The following is a 25,606-nucleotide window of genomic DNA, read 5'->3' on the forward strand; positions in this document are numbered from 1 at the left end:
AACTCCTCATCCCACTTAAGTTCTGCATTTTTCTTTAACAATCTTCTGATTAAAGAGGTTTCTCAGAAAATGTAGAAACAAATTTGCTGTACAATGCAGCTAAACCCAAAAACAAAGCAGGCTCCTCGTTTCTAGGAACTGGCATTGATCTAATGCAATCAACAAGTTTCATTTTGGGTTCCATCCATTCCTAGTTAACTGTGTTAAAAAAAAAATCAAGTTCTTCTTTATGAACTCTACAGTTGTCACCTTGGAGTGTCAGTCCCTTGTTTCTCAAACTTTTTAATACCATTCATGTCCTAACATCATGCTCTTCTAATGTGTCTCAAAAAACTCAGTGTCATCTTGATATACTTTGACTCCTGCAAGATCCTCCAGAGTGCTGTTCAAGGACCTCTGAAAAACTGAAGTTGCTGAAACCAATCCGAACGGCATTCTTCTACATCTGTATATTCCGTTGTTGGTTATCCCTATTTTTATTAGGCCAATCTGCCCCCGAGGGGGGCAGAAACCACTAGACACCAGGGATTTTTATTTGTTTGCATCAATTTCACACAAGGGGAGCGACCCTTTAGGCAAGGGTTGTTCCCCTGGGGGGGGGGGATTTATTTTAGTTCATTTCTGCCCCCCTTGGGGGCAGATTGGCCTATTTTTATTAGTCTGGGGGCAGAAACCACTAGGCACCAAGGATTTTTTTTTCTTGCGCCAATTTCACGCAAGGGGAGCGACCCCTTAGGCAAGGCTTGCTCCCCTTGGGGGGCAAATTTATTTTAGCCCATTTCTGCTCTCCTTGGGGGCAGATCAGCCTATTTGTATTAGGCCGATCTACCCCCGGGGGCAGAAACCACTTAGGCACCAGAGATTGATGTGTGTTTTGTTTTGGTGGGGGGGGGAGCCCCCTGGGCAAGGGTCGCTCCCCATTACTGTTGGTCAGCCTATTTTTGGAAGGCAAAGTCCACCGGAGACCAGGGATGGCCATACCCCCACCCCAGATAAATGGGGCCAAAGTTGTTCTGCCCACGAGTGAGCAGATGGGGCAATTACCCCCGATCCACACCCGGGTGGGGAGTGGGTCGATTAAGTCTACAAGATGCCAGGGAATAAAAGAAAAAATGTGTGGTGGTGGCTACCAACCAGTATGGGCATGGTTATGCCCCTACCCCAACTGAAGGGGGTAACAGTCTTTCAGCTCTCCCCCGCGCACTAAAACATCTTATCCCATGGCAAGCAAGAGGACATTTGATTATTTTGGGTTTTGGTTTTGCATTTGGGCCATGAGAGCTTGGCTAACTCTCAAAATCGTCCTACTTGGAATGGTGAGGGCTGCACTTTTTGGACTTTGGGACGGTTCTATGTAGAAAAATCCACAAAACCTAGACACATCTGAAAACTAAACATCTGGGTGAGTCCATGGTGGTGTGCTTCAAATGCAAATCTCCAACTTTGCTGGAAATCACACATTTTCCCCACATTTTTGTGACAGAACCTTCCGGAATCTGCAGGAATCCACAAAATTCCTACCACCCAGCATTGTCTCATCTATACAGATAAAAATTCTGCCCCACTTGTCAGCCTTAAAATGTTTTTTTTCAAACTGACCTTTTGGACCCGCTTTGGTTCCCCCTCAATTTCGACATGTTTTTGGCTCTTCCCTGTCACAGGCACTTGGCCCACCTACACAAGTGAGGTATCATTTTTACCAGGAAACTTAGGGAACATTGGGTGGTATGAAATTTGACCTGATGTTGTGATCCCACACAGAAATGTGGGAAAAATTAGATTTTTTTTTTTTTAGCTAAATTTTAGGTTTGCTGAGGATTCTGGGTAAAAAAAAAACACTGGGGGATCCACACAAGTCACACCTCCCTGGACTCCCTCGGGTGTCTAGTTTTCAGAAATGTCTGGGTTTGGTAGGTTTCCCTGTATGGCTGCTGAGCCCAGGACCAAAAACGCAGGTGACCCACACCCCATGCAAAAACAGGTAGTTTTGTATTTGATAATTTTGATGTGTCCAGATACTGTTTTGGGGCATTTCCTTTTGTGGGCACTAGGCCTACCCACACAAGTGAAGTACCATTTATATCGGGAGACTTGGGAGAATATCGGGTGGAAGGCAATTTGTGTCTCTTGTCAGAATCCAGAACTTTCTGTCACCGAAATGTGAGGAAAAAGTGTTTTTTTGGCCAAGTTTTGAGGTTTGCAAAGGATTCTGGGTAACAGAACCTGGTGAGAGCCCCACAAGTCACACCATCTTGGATTCCCATAGGTATCTAGTTTAAAAAAATGCACAGGTTTGGTATGTTTCCTGGCTGAGCTAGAGATCCAAATCCACAGCTAGGCAATTTCCAAAAAACACGTTAGTTTTCAATGTAAAAATGTGATATGTCTTTGCTGCGTTTCCTGTTGTGGGAGTTAGGGCTACCCACGCAAGTCAGGTACCATTTTTATCGGGAGACTTGGGGGCACACAGAATAGCAAAACAAGTGTTATTGCCCCCTGTCTTTCTCTACATTTTTCCCTTCCAAATGTAAGACAATGTGTAAAAAAGACGTCTATTTGAGAAATGCCCTGTAATTCACATGCTAGTATGGGGATCCTGGAATTCAGAGATGTGCAAATAACCACTGCTTCTCAACACCTTATCTTGTGCTCAATTTGGAAATACAAAGGTTTTCTTGATACCTATTTCTCACTCTTTATATTTCACCAAATGAATTGCTGTAAACCCGGTAAAGAATGAAAACCCATTGCAGGATGCAACTCATTTATTGGCTCTGGGTACCTAGGGTTCTTGATGAACCTACAAGCCCTATATATCCCCGCAACCAGAAGAGTCCAGCAGACGTAACGGTATATTGCTTTAAAAAATCTGACATCGCAGGAAAAAGTTAGAGTAAAACGTGGAGAAAAAAGGCTGTTTTTTTTTTTTTACCTCAATTTCAATATCTTTTTATTTCAGCTGTTATTTTCTGTAGGAAAACCTTGTAGGATCTACACAAATTACCCCTTGGTGAATTCAGAATTTTGGCTACTTTTCAGAAATGTTTATCTGTCTGGGATCAATCAATCAATCAATCAATGACACTTATAAAGCGCGCTACATACCCGTAGGGTCTCAAGGCGCTGGGGGGGGGGGGTGCCGCTACTGCTCGAATAGCCAGGTCTTCAGCTTCTTCCTGAAGGAGAGGTGGTCTTGGGTCAGGCGCAGGTCGGTCGGGAGGGAGTTCCAGTTCTTGGCGGCCAGGTAGGAGAAGGACCTTCCTCCTGTAGTCGCTCTTCGGATGCGGGGGACGGCGGCGAGGGCGTGGTTGGCTGATCGGAGGTGGCGCGTGGGAGCGTAGAAGTTGACTCGGCTGTTGAGGTAGCTCGGGCCTTGGTCGTGTAGGGCTTTGTGTGCGTGGGTGAGGAGGCGGAAGGTGATTCTCTTGTTGACGGGGATCCAGCATTGGTTTCACACCCATTTCTGTCACTAACTGGAAGGAGGCTGAAAGCTCAAAAATAGTAAAAATGGGGTATGTCCCAGTAAAATGCCAAAATTGTGTTGAAAAATTGGGTTTTCTGATTCAAGTCTGCCTGTTCCTGAAAGCTGGGAAACTGGTGATATTAGCACCGCAAGCCCTTTGTTGATGCCATTTTCAGGGAAAAAAAACATAAGCCTTCTTCTGCAGACCTTTTTCCCCATTTTTTTAAACAAAATGTTCACTGTATTTTGGCAAATTTCTTGGTCTCCGTCAGGGGAACCTACAAACTCTGGGTACCTCTGGAATCCCTATGGTGTTGGGAAAAAAGGGTGCACATTTGGCATGGGTAGCTTATGTGGACAAAAAGTTATGAGGGCCTAAGCACGAACTGCCCCAAATAACCAAAAAAAGGCCTGCCACCTAAGGGGGAATAAGCCTGGCAGCGAAGGGGTTAGGAAACCTGCTGAGTTTGAGGAAGAGACTTTGAAAGCTACATACAGGAACAGAAATAAACCAAGGCAAGCTATCTCATTTAAGTTTTTTTGGTTAAATGTAGTCCTAGCAAAAATGAATGCAAATTGGATTAAATGGTTTTTTGAGACAGATTGGGCAGTGTGAAGAGCGGCTGATAGCATTTGCCTGCTACAGTTTGAGAAAATCACATTATTCTATAGTTGAGCATGAGCTTTTGACATGTGTGGGTAGTGACTCCGTTATTTTGGGCAGACGTTTCCTTATTCGTACGTCCACCAATGACAGGTCGGCATCTTGGAAAAGGGTGGGCTGGAGAGAATGTCTCCATATTTTTATTCTCAGACATGATGCTTTGGTTGTACTGACAGAAACTAGACACCATTTCATTGTATTGGCACATGAAGGTCATTTGGAGATGACTAGTACAAAAAAAGGCTTCGGATGGGCTTTTGGTGGCCTGCTATGGGCTGTGATGTGGACATGTATGTACAAGAGTACCAAGTGTGCAAAGAGTCAGACAAAATTAGATGTTAAGAAATTTCTTTTAAAAGAAGGGAAAAAGAGAGATTTCGCTCTCTGGGTGGCTGAGGCAAATTATCTGATCCATTAGAATGTCAGAGTAAGGCAGGATAGTATGATAAATGGGAGTTATGACTCTTATTAAGGTCACAATTGATTATTTTGTCAGGAAGAAGCATCTCTCAGCTAAGTGGGTTTTAGTAAATTCAGGAAACCCTTGCGAATGGTTAGGATGAATGGTTCTGCTGTTTAGTTGGAGAATGGGCAGTAGTAGCATCGATCTCGTGCCTTTCTAACTTCATCTCAGATTGCCCCGAAACCCATACGTTTGAGTGTGAAGAGGGAGAAAGTGCATAGGACTCCACAGGACTCTCGCCTGCCTCGTTAAGAGTGTTTTTCTTGAATAAATGATCACACCTTTGCTTGCACTTCGACTGATGTTAGTTTTGTAGACGATTTGAACAAATTGAATGATGCTGTTTCAGTAACCGTTAAAGGTTGGAAGGTGGCAATTTACTTATTGTGGGGTTGCCAGCTAGATACAAAGATTGTCTAATGCATTAACTTTTCCTAAAGAAGAGACGAGATGTAACATGCTGTAAAGTTTTACATTAGTTTTCTGCTATGTTTCTCCGTGTCGTCCTTTGTACGACCCTTGCCTCGTGTGTCTGTGCACGTGCTACCTCGTGCGCTGCCTTAGGATTCGGTTGTGGAATGTTGGGGGGTGGTAGGCGGGGGGAATCGGCAATATTCTGAGTTGGTAGTGAATGCTTTGACGAGCTTGTTTAAATGTGTTGTGCCTTTCATCTCGTCTCAGTGTTCATTACATTCTCTGCTTTTATGTCTACTTGCCCAGGTACCTTTGCTGACTACTGCTTATGTTGTCGGGAAAACGTGCATTTATTTAAGTGCATGAATCTGAAATTGCAAAGCGGTTTGAGAATTACATACTGATCCAACGTCATGCATACGAAAGTGTGGCCCCGTATCAATGGAAGCATGTTATCGTGGTTAGTTTTTTGACGGTGCCTCATGTTGTGAGGGAGGAGGCGCTAACTGTATTGTGCCTCTGGAATGCCTTAGACTGGAAAAAGTTCTGTGTTCCGGGGGGTACAGTTGATCAGTTTGACCAGAGCTGAGCACCACGTTACATCCGCTCCTAGTGGGATTCCAACTATGTTTGAGTATGCACCCCTTCTTGGTGTCAACGTGTCTTCCTCCTGCTACATACAGCAGCACAATAATGGCGACGAGGTGAACGGGGGATGAAACTGGAGCAAAGAGTTTAACTGAGTACAGAAGAAGGGGAGACGTAGCGGCAGAAGAGGAAAGTAGGCACAAAAAAAAGAAAAAGAGTTAAGAAAGTGACAGCGCTGCAGTGGAAAGGCAAGGACCCCACCAGTAACATTTCATAAAGCAGCTCAATACAGAAGAAGGCAGTGCTGATGTTACGTGAAGATGCTGCTTTAAAGTTGGAGGTCATGGTGCTGAAACAGGAGGACAAGCACACAAAAACATTGGAGGCTGCATAACAGTTTGTGACAGCTGTGAAAAAACAGCCTTGGACTCTGATAACAGTGACAAGAGATGAACCTGACCTTTTTGACCTTGCACTAGTGAGACAGAAGAGAAGCTGCGTTCACACAAAAAGTTATGTTTTCAGCTGCTCAAAATATCTTACCGTATACCGTTGAGAGGAAACAAAGTCGAAACGACGGTGTTGTGCAGAACATTGCACACTGCTGCGGAATGGAGCATAAGTAAGTAAAAGCTGATACACTGTCCTTTCTGGAGATAACCAACTAGAAATAAGATGAAAATGACGAAGCAACAAGCGCAACGATAGTGCAATCTCTGCAGTACAAAGAAGCAATGGAAAGAGCAATGCCATTTGTGTCTAGTGAAAGGAAAATTTTTCTGATGCAGTTTCTCCTTAACTGTACTTTACTTACTTTATTTTTGTGGGTGCCACCATACCCACCTGTTTTCTGAGTAAATAGCTCGGTTTCCCTTGGAGATATAGATTATTATACCTGTTATTTATTAATGAATATTAGAATGAGTACATTGATGAGGGGAAAAGGTGGAAACATGGTGCATTTTTTAATCAGTTGCCCTAAAAATGGCAAAAAACATTTCAGAAAAGATTTCATCTAGTATATCATTTTTACAGCATCAATTTAAATTGTACCTTTTAAGTTTTATATGTTCTCTGCCCCAAATCGATTATCATTCGTATTACTCATTGTGCTTGGGAAGGGTGAATTAATACATACATTAGTCTGTTTTTAGGCTATACACTGCAGAGCTACACAGTTTGTCCAGTCTCTTACAGTGGAACCATCGCTCAGGTTTAGATACCTTGCAGGTTCGGACAGCAGGCATGGGTACACCAATGTTATTCTATGTTATACCAGTCTTCCAGATTATCGCCTCAGACAGCATGAGTTATTGTCACTCAAATGTCCGATTGCAAATGTAATCATTTTATCTCCAAAGAACAGCTTGTCAGTTTATGAAATGCACACATTTTGCTAGTGAAAACAAGTGTAAAAGTAAACCTAATTCTGCAAAACCAAAATGTTTCAATTTTTTGCCTAACATGCCAGTTTTTTTAGATTCAGATTCAACAAATGTTTATTCAGACCACAAGTCTTTAAACAACATAAAACCCCCTCACTTATAAGCAATTCCCACATAAATACAATAAAATACCCCCAAATAAAACAATTAAAACCACCTTTAAAATCTTCCTATCAGATCCATACACCCTTTGCATCTAGCTTCCCCCAACATACAGTACACAAATCCTCCTAAAATAACCACATTGCAATGATAATAATCACTATTCGGACGCACCTTCATTTTTTTTTTTTTTTACAGCAACCAAAACCTGCCAATGGCGCACATGCAATATCCAGGAATCGCATCTCCGTCAAGAGTACAAACCACTTGTGCTCGATGTCTAATTCCATATTCTGTGAATATTGGACATAAACATGTTCTCCGTGGAAGCAGGACTGACCAACAATCCTTTAAAATGTGCAAAATATCGCATTTAGTTCCCAGGCCACAAGTGCAATTGCCAGCAGCATCCATCAAAATCGATTTTATCTCCATTGAACAGTAACCAGGATTAATTCCAATTCTTGCTCTTAATAATTCATATCTTATCCTGCGATTAGAAAGGAAATCCAAATAACGGAGCCAGTCTTCACTTCCCCATGAATTTAACATAAACTAGACTGAACTTTTACCCCTAAATATTTCAGATCATATTCTCTAGACAGTGCCTTGCCATGTATTTTGATATCCTTCTTTGAAACCTCCAAATTAAGATTCTCCAAGCCAAGTTTTACCGTCATACTACTACAAATATCCACCAACCTTTCCCTTACACACTTAGCCCATTTCATTTCACTTTTGACGACCTCATACTTTCACCATAATGCAACCTTTTGCTCTTCTCCCGCCTTCAGCCGATTCCAAAACCTAATTAGAGCTCCTTGAGCCAATACCACCGAAGACACCATTCCCGTTTCCAATCTCATAGCCTGAATCATTGCTGATACTGGTAGGGACATAATATTTTTCATACATTTCCCCTCCTCCCTGTCCCAATTACTTTTCCCACTCACACACAATAACTCAGCACTGTTCAAATTTTGTGAGGGTATCATGGCCGCGTAGGCTTTTAGTATTGGCCTATGGGATATCTCACTGTAGTCCTTGTTAATTTTTTTCAGACCGCTTACTGAGGCGAGAGCTTTTATTTTTGCTGCTTCACTATGTACATCCCACCTCAAGGATGGTGTGAACCAAACCCACAAGTACTTGTATTCGTTCACCTGATCCAGCTTTGTGCACCCCCCTCCCTCCTCCCCCCCCCAATTACCGACTAAATCTAGTGACTTTACTCCCAATACGCAACACTTTTGTCTTCTTCCAATTCACCCCTAACCTTTTTGCTTTGCAATAATCTGCGAATGCGTCCAGCTTTCTTTGTAAGCCTACCGCTGTTTGGCCAAATATCACTAAATCATTGGCATACAAAAGGCATGCCATATGATGCCCATCCATTTCGGGGCTTACACCCCTTTCCACAACCTTTGCAGCGGGCAAATCAATGATGAACAGGGAAAACAAAAGAGGGGCTAATACACATTCCTGATATATAACCCATTACTAATTGGGATTTTCTGGGTTAGGGTCTCATCCTCAACTAAAATAACTTGGGCCAAAATTAGCATATGCAATTCCTGAATTAACAGCAACAGGCTCTTTGGTATATTCTGCTTAGTCAAGGTTTCCCAAAGGCACTTACGATCCACCAGTACGGAAGTCCACGAAACAGCAAAACAACCTTCCCCCTTGCTTTATCGACTTCAGAGCGATGGACCATAAGGCAAAACAGTGATCTATGGTTGAGTTGCCCTCTGTAACAGCCCAATCCTTAAGACTTCCCATTACAATTTTCGAAAACAGTTTTTGCCCCAACATCCAACAGGTTAATCAGCCTATAATTCTTTGGGTCCTTTACAGTCCCCCTTTTATAGATGGCCCTAACAATTGCACCTCTCCAACTTACAGGAAACTGGCCTAAATCCAATATATTGTTGAACATTTAGCAGAAAAAATTTGCCCACCATTCAGATCGGGTCTTTATCATAGCATAGCAGCCGGAAGATTATCCGGACGGCTGCTCGAGTCAATACCAATTCCAGTATAGTGTGTTTAATATTTTTTTACCAAGAATGGGGATCTAGTAACCTCATCTTCCCCCACCCACAGGGTGATTGGCCCTGCCACCTGCTCTAACCCAGCACTATAAATTTCTTTTAGGTGTTGAGCCCAGATATCTTTTTTCACCACACACTTCATACCCCACTGTGATTTTCCAGATCAATCCTGCACCAGTTTCCAAAACATTTTTAAGTTTTTACTATGTATTGCCTCCAATAAATATTCCCAGCACTTCTTATATAACCTCTTCTGATTACGAACCCCATCTTTCTATACTTTCTTCAATTCTTGAAGGCTATTATAACTCTCGTTATTAAACCTCAATCTGAGGCTTTTGTCTCGTTTTCTTACTAGGGCCGTTAGTTGCCACCATTTCTCATTAAACCAAGGGCTTCTTTTCCCTCAGGAGTTCTGAACGTGATCCTCTTGCCCTTTTTTACCTTTCAAGACCACCTTTAAACAAGCAACTACTTGTAGTGATCGCTTCCTCCTTCTTCCACTACACAAAACCAATCCATTTTATCAAAGTTTATCAAAAATATAATCAATTGGGCAAGGCTGCCCCGTATACATAAAATGTTCGATTAGCAGGCCGGTCTCACTTCATCTGACCATTGATGCAAAATAGGGCCTTTGAGGCCAGGAATTTAAGTTCTTCCTCCTGTGCCTCACATCTTGTAACCGGGAGGCTAGTAGAATTGATATTATATACCAATACTATTTCTTTGTGCCATGGATCTATTCTACCGGGGTTTGACTTGTAGTTAAATTCCCTTGCGATAATGAGTATATCTTGATCGAACCTACCACACAATACATCTATCTCATCCTTGAATCTTCCCAATTCAAGTCTATATTCTACGCCACAAATGTCCTGTACAAATACATTAACAATTATCATGGAGTCAAATCCTGTGACTCAGTCCTGCAGGCTCACTCTACATGCCATCAGCCATTTACATGTCAATACTATTGGAACATCCTTCTTAGTGATTTTTGTGGAGACCAAAATTATTAGTCCCCCAGAGGGTCGCTTCTGATGGGTTTTCTTAACAATCCTATTTAACTGAGCAAAACCATCAAACCTCTGGGTTCCGTGTCACTGCCAGGTTTCCTGCATACACACGATCTCATGCATCTTAATCACCTGTTCAAATCTTACTGTTTCCCCTAGACTGTGTAACAACCCAGAGTCCTAATCAGTCTCACTCAACCAACCCTCCTCCTCATAACTTGGGAAAGATAAGGCTGCATACCTATTCTCATGACTCACCCCAGGCACGGCTGTACCTTGGGTCTGCGCAGTTATTTCCAAGCTATCCATATCTCTATACCCCCTGCCCATACCCTAATTTGTCGTGAGCCAAGCCCTGCATGGCATCTAAGGAATGCTTTGTTCTGACCATCGTGCTCCAACAATTCAGTTCTCTGAACAAAACTTATCCTTTCCTTCAATACCTCACTTTCGGCCTTTACAAGTAGCAACTTAACTAACCCTGAATACAACAGGACTTCAGTCACTTCCTTCCCCTTACTATTTTTAGTAAAGCCTACCTGTCTAAGGTCCTTGGTTCCTATATCTTTCAGACCAGGACATTTGGAGAAGGCAAACAATAACCAATAACTTAGATCGATTGAGGGGGGACTAACTTCCTTGTTTGTTTCCCTTTTTTCTCCTTTTGGGCAGGTTCAAAATACAGCCATAGGTTGCTACCGACTCCATTCCTTATAGCTGTGAATACCAAACCTCGCGGCCCTTACTCACACTACCCTTCCTTTCCTTTCCCAACCTTCCCCCTTTCAGTACCCTCTGATTTTGCATATCCTTCCTGGTCTTTACATGCTTCTCAGACTTCATTTTTTCTCTACTTAGGGCCTGAGGGTTCCTTCCTTCACAAACCCCCTGAGTTCTCTTTCTATCCCCTTTTTGACCACTGATCCTTCCCGTTTCCATAATGGCCTTTTGAATGGTTTGATTTCATGATAATGTGTTAGGGAGTTTCTTCTGCCCCCTTGAGTGGACACCTTAGAATTCCTAGTATTAATTCTCTTGCCCTTCACAGATTTTACTCTTCTAGGTCTTGGTATGTACCGCCTATAACAAGTAGATTCCCCTAGCCTTTTCACAAGCATAGGTTACCTTGACACGTACACACTGTGTGCTCCTACCTCCTCTTTGTATGGTACTTCGGGTTCTTGTTTCTCCCCTTCCACAGGTCTAACCATGGTCAGCATGAGAGCCTTTATCTGCTTCAGTTCCCCTAGCAATTACCTAGAACTAATCCTTCTGCACTTTCAAAATATTGTGACTCATTACTGAAACCTCTAGTAACCCTTGCAAAGTCTTCTGTAACATCAACATAATGTCCAGCAGAGATGCTGAGGATGACACTGGCTCCCCCCCACAGCCAAGATGATCCTCCCGACCAGACCCTGCCTCTACATCCCCACTCCTTTCTTCATATTGCCTCCACTCTAAAAAGCGAAAAGAGTCTTGGTGACGAGGACAGTCTTGGTTCAATATTCAGTTCGTTCTTGCTCAATGATTCCATCATGCTTAATATCGGTAAACTTAAATCCAATGATCGGCTACCAGAGTCCCTTGGTAGTTCTTCTCCCATAAGTCCCAACTCAACTAGAGGTTGAGGTATCTTTCATTTGAAGTGGTTACCTATGAACTCTTTTATCGATTTACTCACTGACGCCTCCCCCACCCCCCAGACTCATTCCTTGGAACGCTACCATATTGGGTTGGTCCCCTTCTGCCTATAGGCTTTCCTTCACCTTCTCTATCACGACTTTCTGGTTCTTCCGGATCCTCCAATGACCTGACTTCTAATACCAATACAGAGTCTGTGTGTTGGTAATGGGCCTTTTCCGTAGCTTCCCTCTCCCAGGTGCCATCTCCCCTTGATACCTAGCTTAGACATTTACTCTAAGGTCTCTGTGCCCTCATGTCTATACAATTGCTTCCAATAATTGCTTTCCTTAGGCACCTTAATTATAACAAATCACTCCAGAGTACTTACCTCTGCTTGACTGAGCCGATGCCCCACCAAGAAGCTGCCAGAACGCCGCCGCCTCCACCCAACTTCCTTGTACTGCCTCTTTTGGCCTCAGGGCCTTTCGAGCCTCTGAATGGGTTCAACAATATCTCTTCCCACTTCTTTATGCCTGCAGGTCAATGACCATGCACACTTCAACCTCCACCGCCTCAGCCCCCAATCCTCCCTGAGCACAGCCATCTCACACCGTACGCTGTGCACCTCGCAGCTCCCCGCGGGGGCCGGCACAGTTGCCCCACACTAGCCTGGCAACTGTCTTCGAGGCTTTCTCTTCCAGGATGAATGTTCTGTTGCACCTGGCTCACCAGCTCTCTCCGCTTGCAGTTTCCCAGGGCAAAAAAATCATCGCTCGAACAGTGTCTCCGGATGGGGCTGGCGGGCACAAGCACGTTGTCCGCGGTCACCTGCACAGCGTAGTAGCATGGTGAGGCATATCAGCCTAGCAGCAGATGTATCAGTGACGTTCTAGGCCAGTTTTTTTTTTTACTGCATTCATGCTTGGTGCCTAAACTTCGGTTTCTAATTTTTTTTATGACGTAGCCCACATACACCACTGCAGTACATATCTAGATTCTCCCTTGCATGTCTGTCAGTGGCACAGCCTAGTGGGTGCGGCTATGGGGGCAAGGCCAATCCTGGCTTGCTTATTCATTCAGCAGTTTCCTGGTGCTCCTATGGAGCCAGGGCTAGTGTGCAGGTGAGAATTTTCAAAAAGAGATTGTATCAGTTTTAATATAATCTACTGTATTTATTTATTTTTGTCTTCTTTCTTTACCTTGGGCAGGATCATGATGTGTAAGCCGAGGTGGGGCATCAGAGGGGTGGTATAGGGCTAGAGGGAAGCAGGTGCAGTGGTTCTGGGACCCTTGAGCAGTTGAAGAGAAGCCATCAGAGCACGGTTTTGATAGATAATCTTTCATTCAGCTTATAATGAGCACAGAGTATTGTAGGAAAGTACCATCTTGCCTGGCATGTTACCCCTATATTTCACTGTATATATGTTGTTTTAGTCTATGTGTCACTGGGACCCTGCCAGGCAGTCATAAGTATGTGCCCTGTATGTGTTCCCTGTGTGATGCCTAACTGTCTCACTGAGGCTCTGCTAACCAGAACCTCAGTGGTTATGCTCTCTCTGCTTTCCAAATTTTTCACTAACAGGCTAGTGACTACATTTACCAATTCACATTGGCATACTGATACACCCATATAATTCCCTAGTATGTGGTACTTAGGTACCCAGGGTATTGGGGTTCCAGGAGATCCCTATGGGCTGCAGCATTACTTTTGCCACCCATAGGGAGCTCTGACAATTCTTACACAGGCCTGGCAGTGCAGCCTGAGTGAAATAACGTCCACGTTATTTCACAGCCATTTACCACTGCTTTTAAGTAACTTATAAGTCACCTATATGTCTAACCTTCACCTGGTGAAGGTTGGGTGCAAAGTTAGTTAGTGTGAGGGCACCCTGGCACTAGCCAAGGTGCCCCCACATCGTTCAGGGCAAATTCCCCAGACTTTGTGAGTGCGGGGACACATTTCACGCGTGCACTGTACATAGGTCACTACCTATGTACAGCGTCACAATGGTAACTCCGAACATGGCCATGTAACATGTCTAAGATCATGGAATTGTCACCCCAATGCCATTCTGGGGTGCATCTCTAGCACAGAACCCGGGTACTGCAAAACTGCCTTTCCGGGGTCTCCACTGCTGCTGCTGTCAACCCCTCAGACAGGTTTCTGCCCTACTGGGGTCCAGGCAGCCCTGGCCCAGGAAGGCAGAACAAAGGACTTCCTCTGAGAGAGGGTGTAACACCCTCTCCCTTTGGAAGTAGGTGTGAAGGCTGGGGAGGAGTAGCCTCCCCCAGCCTCTGGAAATGCTTTGATGGGCACATATGGTGCCCATCTCTGCATAAGCCAGTCTACACCGGTTCAGGGATCCCCCAGCCCTGCTCTGGCGCGAAACTGGACAAAGGAAAGGGGAGTGACCACTCCCCTGACCTGCACCTCCCAGGGGAGGTGCCCAGAGCTCCTCCAGTGTGTCCCAGACCTCTGCCATCTTGGAAACAGAGGTGTTTGTGGCACACTGGACTGCTCTGAGTGGCCAGTGCCAGCAGGTGACGTCAGAGGCTCCTTCTGATAGGCTCTTACCTCTCTTGGTAGCCAATCCTCCTTCCTAGGTAGCCAAACCTCCTTTTCTGGCTATTTAGGGTCTCTGCTTTGGGGATCTCACCAGATAACGAATGCAAGAGCTCACCAGAGTTCCTCTGCATCTCCCTCTTCACCTTCTGCCAAAGGATCGACCGCTGACTGCTCAGGACGCCTGCAAAACCGCAACAAAGTAGCAAGACGACTACTAGCAGCCTTGTATCGTTTCATCCTGCCGGCTTTCTCGACGTTTTCCAGGTGGTGCATGCCTCCTTTCTGCACCAGGAGCTCTGAAGAAATCTCCCGTGGGTCGACGGAATCTTCCCCCTGCAACCGAAGGCAACAAAAGACTGCATCACCGGTCCTCTGGGTCCCCTCTCAGCACGACGAGCGTGGTCCCTGGAACTCAGCAACTCTGTCCAAGTGACTACCACAGTCCAGTGACTCTTCAGTCCAAGTTTGGTGGAGGTAAGTCCTTGCCTCCCCACGCTAGACTGCATTGCTGGGTACCGCGTGATTTGCAGCTGCACCGGCTCCTGTGCACTCTTCCAGGATTTCCTTCGTGCACAGCCAAGCCGGGGTCCCCGACACTCTAACCTGCAGTGCACAACCTTCTGAGTTGTCCTCCGGCGTCGTGGGACTCCCTTTTGTGACTTCGGGTGGACTCCGGTTCACTTTTCTCCTAAGTGCCTGTTCAGGTACTTCTGCGGGTGCTGCCTGCTTCTGTGAGGGCTCCCTGACTTGCTGGGCGCCCCCTCTGTCTCCTCATCCAAGTGGCGACATCCTGGTCCCTCCTGGGCCACAGCAGCATCCAAAAACCCTAACCGCGACCCTTGCAACTAACAAGGCTTGTTTGCGGTCTTTCTGCGTTGGAACACCTCTGCAAGCTTCTTCACGACGTGGGACATCCATCCTCCAAAGGGGAAGTCCCTAGTCCTCTTCGTTCTTGCAGAACACCAAGCTTCTTCCAACAGGTGGCAGCTTCCTTGCACCCTCAGCTGGCATTTCTTGGGCTCCTGCCCACTCTCGACACTGTTGCGACTCTTGGACTTGGTCCCCTTGTCTTACAGGTACTCAGGTCCGGAAATCCACTGTTGTTGCATTGCTGGTGTTTGTTCTTCCTGCAGAATCCCCCTTTCACGACTTCTGTGCTCTCTGGGGGTAGTAGGTGCACTTTACACCTACCTTTCAGGGTCTTGGGGTGGGCTATTTTTCTAACCCTCACTGTTTTCTTACAGTCCCAGCGACCCTGTACAACCTCACATAGGTTTGGGGTCCATTTGTGGTTCGCATTCCACTTTTGGAGCATATGGTTTGTGTTGCCCCTATACCTATGTGCTCCTATTGCAATCTACTGTAACTTTACATTGCTTGCATTACTTCCTTTTTCTATTATCTGCATAATTTTGGTTTGTGTACATATATCTTGTGTATATTTCTCATTCTCATACTGAGGGTACTCACTGAGATACTTTTGGCACATTGTCATAAAAATAAAGTACCTTTATTTTTAGTATATCTGTGTATTGTGTTTTCTTGTGATATTGTGCATATGACACCAGTGGTATAGTAGGAGCTTTACATGTCTTCTAGTTCAGCCTAAGCGGCTTTGCCATAGCTACCTTCTATCAGCCTAAGCTGCTAGAAACACCTCTTCTACACTAATAAGGGATAACTGGACCTGGCACAAGGTGTAAGTACCTCTGGTACCCACTACAAGCCAGGCCAGCCTCCTACAGTATCCTGCAGAGGGGTTATCATGGGTGTCCAGAAATCTTAGCGGGGCTGAATGGATTCTGGAGTGAGGGGTCTTCAGAGTGCTGACGTGAGATTTGAGGACTGAGGAGGAAGTGTGTCTGATGAATTATGTAGAAAAGAGTTAAACATTTTTCTTGGTGCAAAACGGCTCTGGCGCCTGCATGGCTGGGATTTGTATTTCAATTCAGCAAAAGCTATGGGTAAAGGTACTTTTTTTGCATTGGTGGAGGACAGGTGTGTAGCGGCTGCGTGGGATCGGGCATGTGGTGAGCATTGCAGCAGTGGGTATGAAAGCAGTTAGGTATTGATTGAGGAAGAGGCAAGCACCTGGTAGTCAGTAGCTGAGGTGGAGACTGGGGTCTGGCAGTTATTTGAGTTGTGATGGATGAGGTGGTGAGTAGATGTCGAGAGGCAAGTGGGTGGTGACTGAGGTGGGGGGAAGATAGTTTGTGACTGACATGTGATAGGGCTGTGACAGGCAGCGCCGGAGTGATAGGTGAGGCAAAGGGATGGAAATAGGTTAGTAGCTACAGGTGAGTCGATGGGATAGGAATAAGTGAGTAGTGGCAGGTGTATAGTTTCGAAGGTGGGATCAAGTGTGTAGTTGCAGAGGTAGTGGCTGAGGTGTGGTGCTGAAGTGTGGGTTAGTGATTACCTGCCTAACTGCTACCCCTGCCAACATACCACAACTAATGTTGGAAGTGGGATAGGGATGTGTTAGAGCAGGTGGATAGTGATGAAGTTGGTGGTAGGTGTTGCGACTAAGGTGCGGTGGCACTGGCTAGTGGGCGGGCAATTAATGAGGAAGGGATAACACGTGTGGGTACTGGGTAGTGATTAGGGTAAGGAAAGTAGTGTTGGGTGGGTCATGAGGGAGTTGAGGCCAAGATGTTGGCTGGGCACTTAGTGATGGCAGGGGGATGTATGTGCCATGAACGGAGAATCTGGCTGTTGCCACATGGAGAGCCTGGGTTTCTTTTTCTAAGAGATAGCAAAAAATTTGGCAACTGCTGGAACCCATAGTATGGATGGGGTGAGTGACCGTGCATTATTTATTTGAATCTGTCACTTTATTACTCCCTGTCACCATCCCAATCTCTGTTATGATCCCAACGTCTGTCACATACACACACATCCCTGTCACCCTTACAATCGGTCACCCTCCCAGTCCCTGTCACAGTCTGTATGATTGACACATCTTACATCCATGTCAGCATCTTAGTCGTTGTCACCCTTCTGATCACCATTTCAGTTCCACTCACACTTATAGTCCCTGCCACTCTTTCTCTCTTTGTTAATAGCTTTCTCTGCCACAGTCCTGCCCTTGATAATCTCCCTGTTCCTGTCCTACACTGTTACTCCCAGGCACTACCACCATCCCAAGCCTTTTAACCCTCCCCAACCTCCTACACTCCGAGACCTGGCCAGCCTCACCATTATTGCCTCTATCCCTTTCTCTCACACTTACAGTCACACAGTTCCTATCTCGTCGCATTCCAAGATCCTGTCACGCTTACAGCCCCTCATCACCCTACAATCTCCACCACTTTTCTATAACTTTTAGCACTCTCAGCCCTACTCAGTCTTTGGTAACCTTCTTTTGTGTCACACTTTCAGAACCCCTGCCATCTCTATCACACTCAGTCCCTATCACACTCCCCATAGCTACCAACATCCACATGCCTGTGACACTTCCATTCCTTCTCCAGCTCAGTGCCTATCGCCCTCCCTATTTCTCTTGCATTTTAGGATGCATTCACATTCAACATCCGTGACACACATAGTCCCTTTTGCACCCTCAATACCTGCTACTTGGCCCTGCCACCATCCCCATTTTTGTCACAGGCCCAGACCAGTGGAGCTACAATTCCAGAAAAAAAGATCTGTAAAAATAAGTTTATCCATGGGCCTTTCTTTGTGTTGGAGACCTGGGAGACCATTGTCCTAGCATCAAAATGGCATATTCTAGTTTCTAAAGTGACCTCTTAGGTGGCAGATTGAGAAAGGACACTGCATAACTATAGAGTGGGAGTGAAGATACAGAGTGAGGCTCAACTTGATAAAAAAATTAAGAGATCATTTATATGATATTGAATCTGATATTTTTGGATTGTATTCTGGATTTCCTGCTTCTCCTCTAAACCGCCCACCCCTGCACCACTTTAAACAGGCCAGAATAGGGGCTGGTATGATGGTGAAGTGTAGTTCAAGTTCAGGAATTGTATTGCATTGCTGATTACATTTGATTGCACTCACATGCTGGACTCACAGTTACGTCAATGGCTAATGGACTGCCAGCCACATCATGATGCGGACTTATGTGGGTTTAGAAGTGACACACCTGGCGCATCAAGTGTGTGCATGCTCAGACTTCTGTGTTTGACACTCCAGACCATTCATGCATATGCTGTTGGAGGTGTTGCTTCTACACAGTGACCAGTCTGCATCATAAGCATGCACGCTTATTCTCAAATGACAGTTCTAGTTCTGAAAGTGCAGTACTGACATAATCTTAAATGTGAACGTCCCCCTGTACTGCTGCAATCAGGAGTCTTGGAAGACTTGCATGTGCTATGTAAGGAGAGGTTACTTCATGGCCAATTCTGGTCCACCCCATGTCCATGTAAATGCAGTCAACTGAGTTTGATAGTACAGCACAGTAGTAATCTTAGATTTACTCTTGACTGTATTGTCAGACTCAGTTGTCGGAGCATCCATGCGCATGGAGTATTTGTGGTGCCTAATCGAAATTTAAGCCATGTGATATGCAAGGTTCATATCTAGGCCTAGGTCAATTTTCATAATATATAAGGTGTTACTCCTTGACATAGGTCAGTCCACTTCATGCATATTAAGAATGACACCTTACACAGGAATGTTAGTCTCGGCAGTGTGAGCATGCTTGCACATTATTCATGCTCACTGTCAGACTACTAATCAGAAATTTTCTATATACTGGTGTATCAGACTCAGAAGTATGAGCTTGCATTCCCATTAAGTGAAAGGGACGTATCGGGGGCAGGGTGAGGCACAGGAGTTTATTTACCTTGTTTTGAACTTGAAGCTGCCTCTCTTCCTAACCGGCATAGTGCCTAAGATCTTTGTTACAAGGTGCATTTTACAGATCCCAATGTTGGAATGTAATGAAGACGGTGTTTTTAATTTCAGATGGATTGTTGCACTTTTGCTAAAACCATATCCATGTTTAGTTATTTAACGATCGCTTGTGTTAGTAGGCTTTCGTCTGCACCATTTTTTATGAAGGTGATTGTAAATACCTCTGTAAGAAGTATGAGAACTATATCATTCTTATGTTTGTGTTAGTTAATATTTCTCTGAAAATGCACTAGAAATGCAGTTTTTGCTCATATTTTTCAAAACCTTCTAAAGGTGGTTGGGGTGGGGGCTCTCAAAACCTCTTTGAGTGAGCTAGACTTTATCATTGCCACACTTTATGCTTGTTTGAGTGGAAGTTGGAGTGCGCATTCCATAAATGCCAATTGACCTGATTCTGGCGGGAAATGCCTAATTTTTTAAGCCAAAAATGGCTTTATTTTAGCTGTCTCGCAGTTGAAACTGCCTCTACTTCAGTAGTGGTCAATGGGGAAAATCTGTTCCGGGAAGTCTTTTTCTTTTTTCTAAAAATCTCCATCTTTCCAGTTATAAAATGTTGCCTTGTATGATGTACTGCCCTCCCCACATGGCAGTATCTTCTTTCAAGCACATCTCCCTCAATATATCATTTGCTACATCTGGCCATTCACATCATATGAAATTGAACTGCCCAGTGTCTCATACCTACACCCCTACTGTACAGTGCACTGCAACAGAACACAACCCCCACTGCAGTACTCATAGCACAGACGAGCAATAAACCAGTGGTGTAGTACACAGCAAAAGATAGCTTTATCTCACTGAAAAATGCAGTTGTGTGAATAACTTTTAGGTCACAGATTCCAGTAGGTTTGAGTGGCATTCCAAGACAAAGGCTAGAAAGTGCTTGTTATTGCAAGGTTGAAACAGTCACAGATTAGTCCACCCAGCCTTTACCTAAGACGCTGTCAGTGTGACACAACAGGTAACCCAGACCACAAAAGGCCAGTGGTTCAGCAGTGATACTTTTTTTGTAGTTTTCATACAAAATCCAGCCAAGGAGAGAGTTTCTAATCAGTATAGTGAAGGTACAGGCTTGATACCATCGTGCGATAGTAAACCTCATGGACTGTAACCATTAAACCACCTGCACTTTCCACAAGGACACACAGCATTATTTGTTACCAGTTTTACAGATCTCCTTTTATCATGAATAGACACTTAAAAAATACACACTAGGAATAGATTTTATAAAAATCAGCATGTGATGCTAGTGCATGTGTGCACAATTGTAACTATAAAGGTAAACAAAATAGTTGCAATGGAAGTGATCAACCCCATAGGTGCAGGTCACATACTGTGCTGCGATCCACAGCCAGGAAACCCCACTAGACGGGATTACACATGAGGTGGTCAGCTCCGTCTGAAAATGGACCGTCCATCCAGGGTCAACAGTTGCCCTCATGCAATGACTAACATTGACCGTTGTGTGATCCATTCCTGACACGGGCACTAGTTCTACCCACACAAGTGAGGTACCATTCTTTTCGGGAGACTTGGGGGAATGCTGGGTGGAAAAAGGTTTGTGGCTTCCCTCAGATTCCAGAACTTTCCATCATCAAAATGTGCAGCTAATGTGTTTTTTAGCCAAATTTTGAGGTTTGCAAAGGATTCTGAGTGACAGAACCTGGTGAGAGCCCCAAAAGTCACCCCATTCTGGATTCCTAGTTGTCTACCTTCCATAAATGTATAGATTTGGTAGGTTTCCCTAGGTGCCGGCTGAGCTACAGCCCAAAATCCACAGCTAGGCACTTTGCAAAAAACATAATTTTTCAATGGAAAAATGTGATGTGTTCATGTCGCGTTTTGGGGCGTTTCCTATCACGGGCACTAAGCCTGTCCATACAAGTGAGTTACCATTTTTATTGGGAGACTTGGGGTGACACAGAATAGAAGAACAAGTGTTATTTCTAATTGGTTTTGCCATCCAAATGTAAGGCAGTGTGTAACAAAGAAGTCATTTTGAGAAGTGCCCTGTAATTCGCATGCTAGTATGGGGACCCCCCAAATTCAGCGATGTGCAAATAACCACTGTTATTAAACTCCTTATCTGGTGCCCATTTGGAAATACAAAGGTTTCCTTGACACCTATTTTTCGCTCTTTATACTTTACCAAATAAATTGCTGTTTACCTGGTATACCATGAAAACCCATTGCAAGGTGCAGCTCATTTATTGGCTCTGGGTACCTAGGGTTCTTGATGAACCTGCAAGCCCTTTTTATCCCCACAACCGGAAGAGTCCAGCAGATGTAACGTTAATTGCTTTAAAACATCTGTCATAGCTGGAAAAAGTTACAGAAGAAAACTAGTGAACGTACTTTAGAAATCGAGCAGATGAATTATGTATAATACTATAAGAGAATAAGAACTTATCACTCAATTGTACAGCGTTGTATCAAATTTTATTTTTCGTATTGTCTATGTAGACTATTGGCCTTGTCAATGGTTGCTAGTTGCATAACATAAACAAGTACAGCAATGTCTTTGTTGTATATTATATTGAAAATGCTTCAGTTCTGAAATTATGAAACTGCGAAATATCTGGAACGAGTCTCTTTAATTAGATCTGAGGCAGTAGAGGATGGTAATGCTGCAGAGTTAAGATTTTTTTTCACTTTGAGGGTGAGGGCAATAATGGAGAGCCCGTTAGGAAACTGTTTCAGCACCAGCACCCGGCCCACTTGAAGCCATGGTTCTAGTTTACTGTCTGCTTTATGTAACCTCTGGCATTTTGTGGCATGGCACCAAAAGGCCCATCCTATTTAGACGCAGGTCACTTGACACTGTGCCCACCATGTTTATACCAGCTGGGGGTGAGGGGAAGGAAATGGGACTAGAGCAGTATCGCAGGTGCTGGGAGAAGACCCCCGGCAGGGGCATATATTTGTTTTCTTCAAAAAGAATGCCGCGCTCTGGCGGTTTGCCTTGGAAAACAAAAGCATGACAGCAAGTCTGTCAAGCAGCTCTGAGCCATAGGCAACATGGCATAATTTTCCAAAACATACTTCTGCCATGTCGAGTGAAGTACTTTAAGAGACAAATCTTGAGTACTGCAAGTGGGAATCTTTGAGTATTGTTGGTGGGCTGCCGCGTAGGCAGCCGATGCGCCTCCACTTGCTTGGTGGTTCATCAAGAGACACTTGGGGCCTTAAGTCTTGATTGCTAGAGTAGGCAATGTGCTCTTAGTGGTGAGCCACCTAAGAATGGTATTTCTCTGCACAGTTATTGTATTCTGGAACAGCTGGACAGAGAATAGTTTACTCAGTACACAGTTCACAATGTATTCATAAGAACTTATTCCTTGGTTGATGTGTTACTTTTTGTGAATAAATAATGATCTTTGGTGATAGGTTACTTAGTTATCACATAATAAATTTGCATTTATTGTAATGCTGGTTCACAACTTTAGTATATTGCGCTGAAATTGTTTCTCATAAACAGGTTCAACATTATTTCGTTAGCAACAGCACTGATCAGAGATAATGTTTTCGTACTCTGTGTGTTTGTGCATTTCAGATCGCAAATGATGACCATTAAGCAGAAAATAGCAAAACTGAGAAACCCATTACCTTCAGATTGAATATAATGCATGTATTTATTTTTTCTAGGTTATCTACTGCTCATTTGGTGGAACCTTGAAGGGACTGCACTTTAATAACCTAATTGTGGGGCTCGTGCTTCTTACCAGAGGACGAGATGAAGAAAAAGCCAAATGTAAGTTGTGTTAGCAGTGTCAGAGGTAATGCTGGTTCATCTTTTTTCTGTATGGCCTCCAAGCACGCCACCTTTGTTGTTCATGAAATTCCAGGGCCAGGGAAGGTCACTGGTCGAACAGCCAAGTCTGAGGTTTTTTTCTGAAGACTAGTAGGTCTTTGGTTTTGCGAAGGTCGGTGGGGAGGGAGTTCCAGGTTTTGGGGGCGAGGTAGGAGAAAGACCTACCTCCTGTGGTGGTGTGCAGGATGCGGGGGACTGTGGCTAGGGCTAGGGCGAGGTCGGCTGATCGGAGGTTGCGTGTGGGAGTGTGGACATTTACTCTTTCATTGAGGTAGGTTGGGCCGGTGTTGTGGAGGGATTTGTGTGCGTGGATGAGGATCTTGAATGTGATTCTCTTGTCTATGGGGAGCCAGTGTAGGGATTTGAGGTGTGGTGAGATTCGTTCGTGTCGGGGGAGGCCAAGGACCGACTTTTGTATTACTTTTCATTTTCAATTTATGTGGCAAGAAAAGTCTGGTTAGGAGGTTTACAATGCTAATACCTCTAACTCAAGCAAATGCGAGACCCATTTCATTGCAGATGCTTGTTATCTTTTTTGCCTCAGGTGCCAATTCTTCCAAATATTTTGGAGCCACACCTGACCTTTAAGAAAGCATGACTCTCTTATAAGTTTTATTCTAGTGTGCAGGCATAGAAATGCCAGTTGAACGGAATAATCTGTAATTTGGAAATATCACCGAAATGTGTTCTTCAGTGGCAATGTTGACATTTTGGGTAATCATTAATTTGTGTTTTTTTTTCCAGATATTTTTAGCCTTTTCTCAAATGAATCTGGCAGCTATGTTGTCAGAGAGGAGATGGAGAGGATGCTGTGCATTGTTGATGGAGAAGTACCAATCTCTCTCAAGAAATGTTTTTCTGAGGTATGTACTTTAATGCATGCTACCAAGAAAATTCAGAGATATTACTAATGTGAATAGTGAGGTAATTTCTTCTCACTGTCTGACTGAACGCACACATGGCTGCCACTCGTCTGCAGTGCATTGTCTCTGGTTTTGCAGATGTACATTTTGTTTTTTTATTTGAGGATCAAGACTGAACAATAACATTTTGCAGGAGAGGGTATTCTGCATTTCAGTTTGAAGAAAGAATATTTTATTGTACCGTTTCAATTAACATTTGCTTAACTGAATCTTACATGTTATGGAAATTGAATTTCTTGCGCGACGGATGTTCACTTTTCCAAGTATCATCACTAGGGCTCCATAAATCACTGTTTTAAACATAAAATCCCATCCTTAATCAAATTTCCAAAGCATGGTGTACCCAAGAGTTTGCGATCTGGATTAGAGTGTATTCATTATAGGCCGTTTAGAGGCCTACTTTGCCAAATCTATCTTAGGTTCATCACATGAGATTGAACTATAGTGTTATGACAAACGGAAGGCTGGTGTGATACCGGGACTGAGCCTAGTCCTTGCTATTCATACCTTGGTGTTCAATTTGTCTGTAGAGAAACCCTCCAGCCAAAATGTTAAGTATCGCTGCCATGAAATCCTGTTAGCCTGAAGATTTGTCTACAGAACTTTCCCTGTTGATTGAAGTCAGATCGTTTTTTTTTTTTAGAAATCCTGATACTGAAGCTCTGTATTGAATTTTTCACAGATGTGTTCTCACATGAGATGTTACCCGAGGACATTGTATTGATCAATGAAGTCCAGTTTGACACTAAAAATATTAATGTTTCTTGTTTTTTTTATGTTTTCTTGTTTTTTAATGTTTTCTTATAAAAAAAAGTGCAGTGATGCACAACAGCTTTAATCTTTATCACCCATAAGGACATGCCATAGTACGTTTGAGGGTGCATTTGTTTGGCTGCAGCCAGTGGTTTCTCTTTATCTCATGGCATGGGTTTATCATTCAACACCTCATTGTGCAACAGCATTGAGCCCCATTAATGCTTTAAGAGGACACATAAGTAACACTTTGCTGTTTCATCGTGGGTTGCTGTAGAGTGAAATAAATAATTCTTGCAAAAGATGTCAGTAATTAAATGCATTATGGAGTAAAGCTGGTGCTGCAAAGGAGCATAAAAGGGATGGCAAACATTGTGTTACAGCGCTAGACGTTCAAGTGGGGGATACATTGAGCGAAATTTGGCAGGTGTGTGAAGAAGGGTGAGGTTAAGTTGGGTCCTGTTGTGGTGGAAGTAGTCTCCAGGTCACCATTTACCAATAAATATGGCAAATAGGAGAATAAGGAAAGAGTTGTCAATGTATACAATGAGACGAAGGGTTGACATTTTGGGGAAAAAGATGGTGATTTCTGGAAGTAGTGGTCAGGGCTGAAAAAATGTTGATTCAAATATTGGTATTGTATTGTATACGAAAAGTCTTCCAAACAGAAAATTACCAATGAAAATTCCTCTGAGCTGAACCCTTACAATTGATATAATTCAGAAAATTGGATATACATGACAAGTTTGCCAATGACCCTTGAGAATGAAGGGGTGGAAAGTTATATTGTTGTTTTTGCCTCTTTTCCCAGCAAATAGTACTTATCATGCAGGT

At 43.9% G+C, this 25,606-nt stretch overlaps 1 protein-coding gene across 2 annotated transcripts in view; it reads left to right on the top strand.

Annotated features, from left to right (window-relative positions):
• The window catches only part of USP32 (ubiquitin specific peptidase 32), a 941,828-nt gene that overhangs the window by 201,482 nt on the left and 714,740 nt on the right, over positions 1-25,606 (top strand). For both annotated transcript variants that reach the window (XM_069226537.1, XM_069226538.1), the window contains exons 3-4: positions 22,931-23,036; positions 23,841-23,959. In XM_069226537.1, the coding sequence (XP_069082638.1) occupies positions 22,931-23,036; positions 23,841-23,959 (225 nt within the window). The remainder of the gene's footprint in view (positions 1-22,930; positions 23,037-23,840; positions 23,960-25,606) is intronic.

Source organism: Pleurodeles waltl, chromosome 3_2 (assembly GCF_031143425.1).
Source record: "Pleurodeles waltl isolate 20211129_DDA chromosome 3_2, aPleWal1.hap1.20221129, whole genome shotgun sequence".
Taxonomy (NCBI): domain Eukaryota; kingdom Metazoa; phylum Chordata; class Amphibia; order Caudata; family Salamandridae; genus Pleurodeles; species Pleurodeles waltl.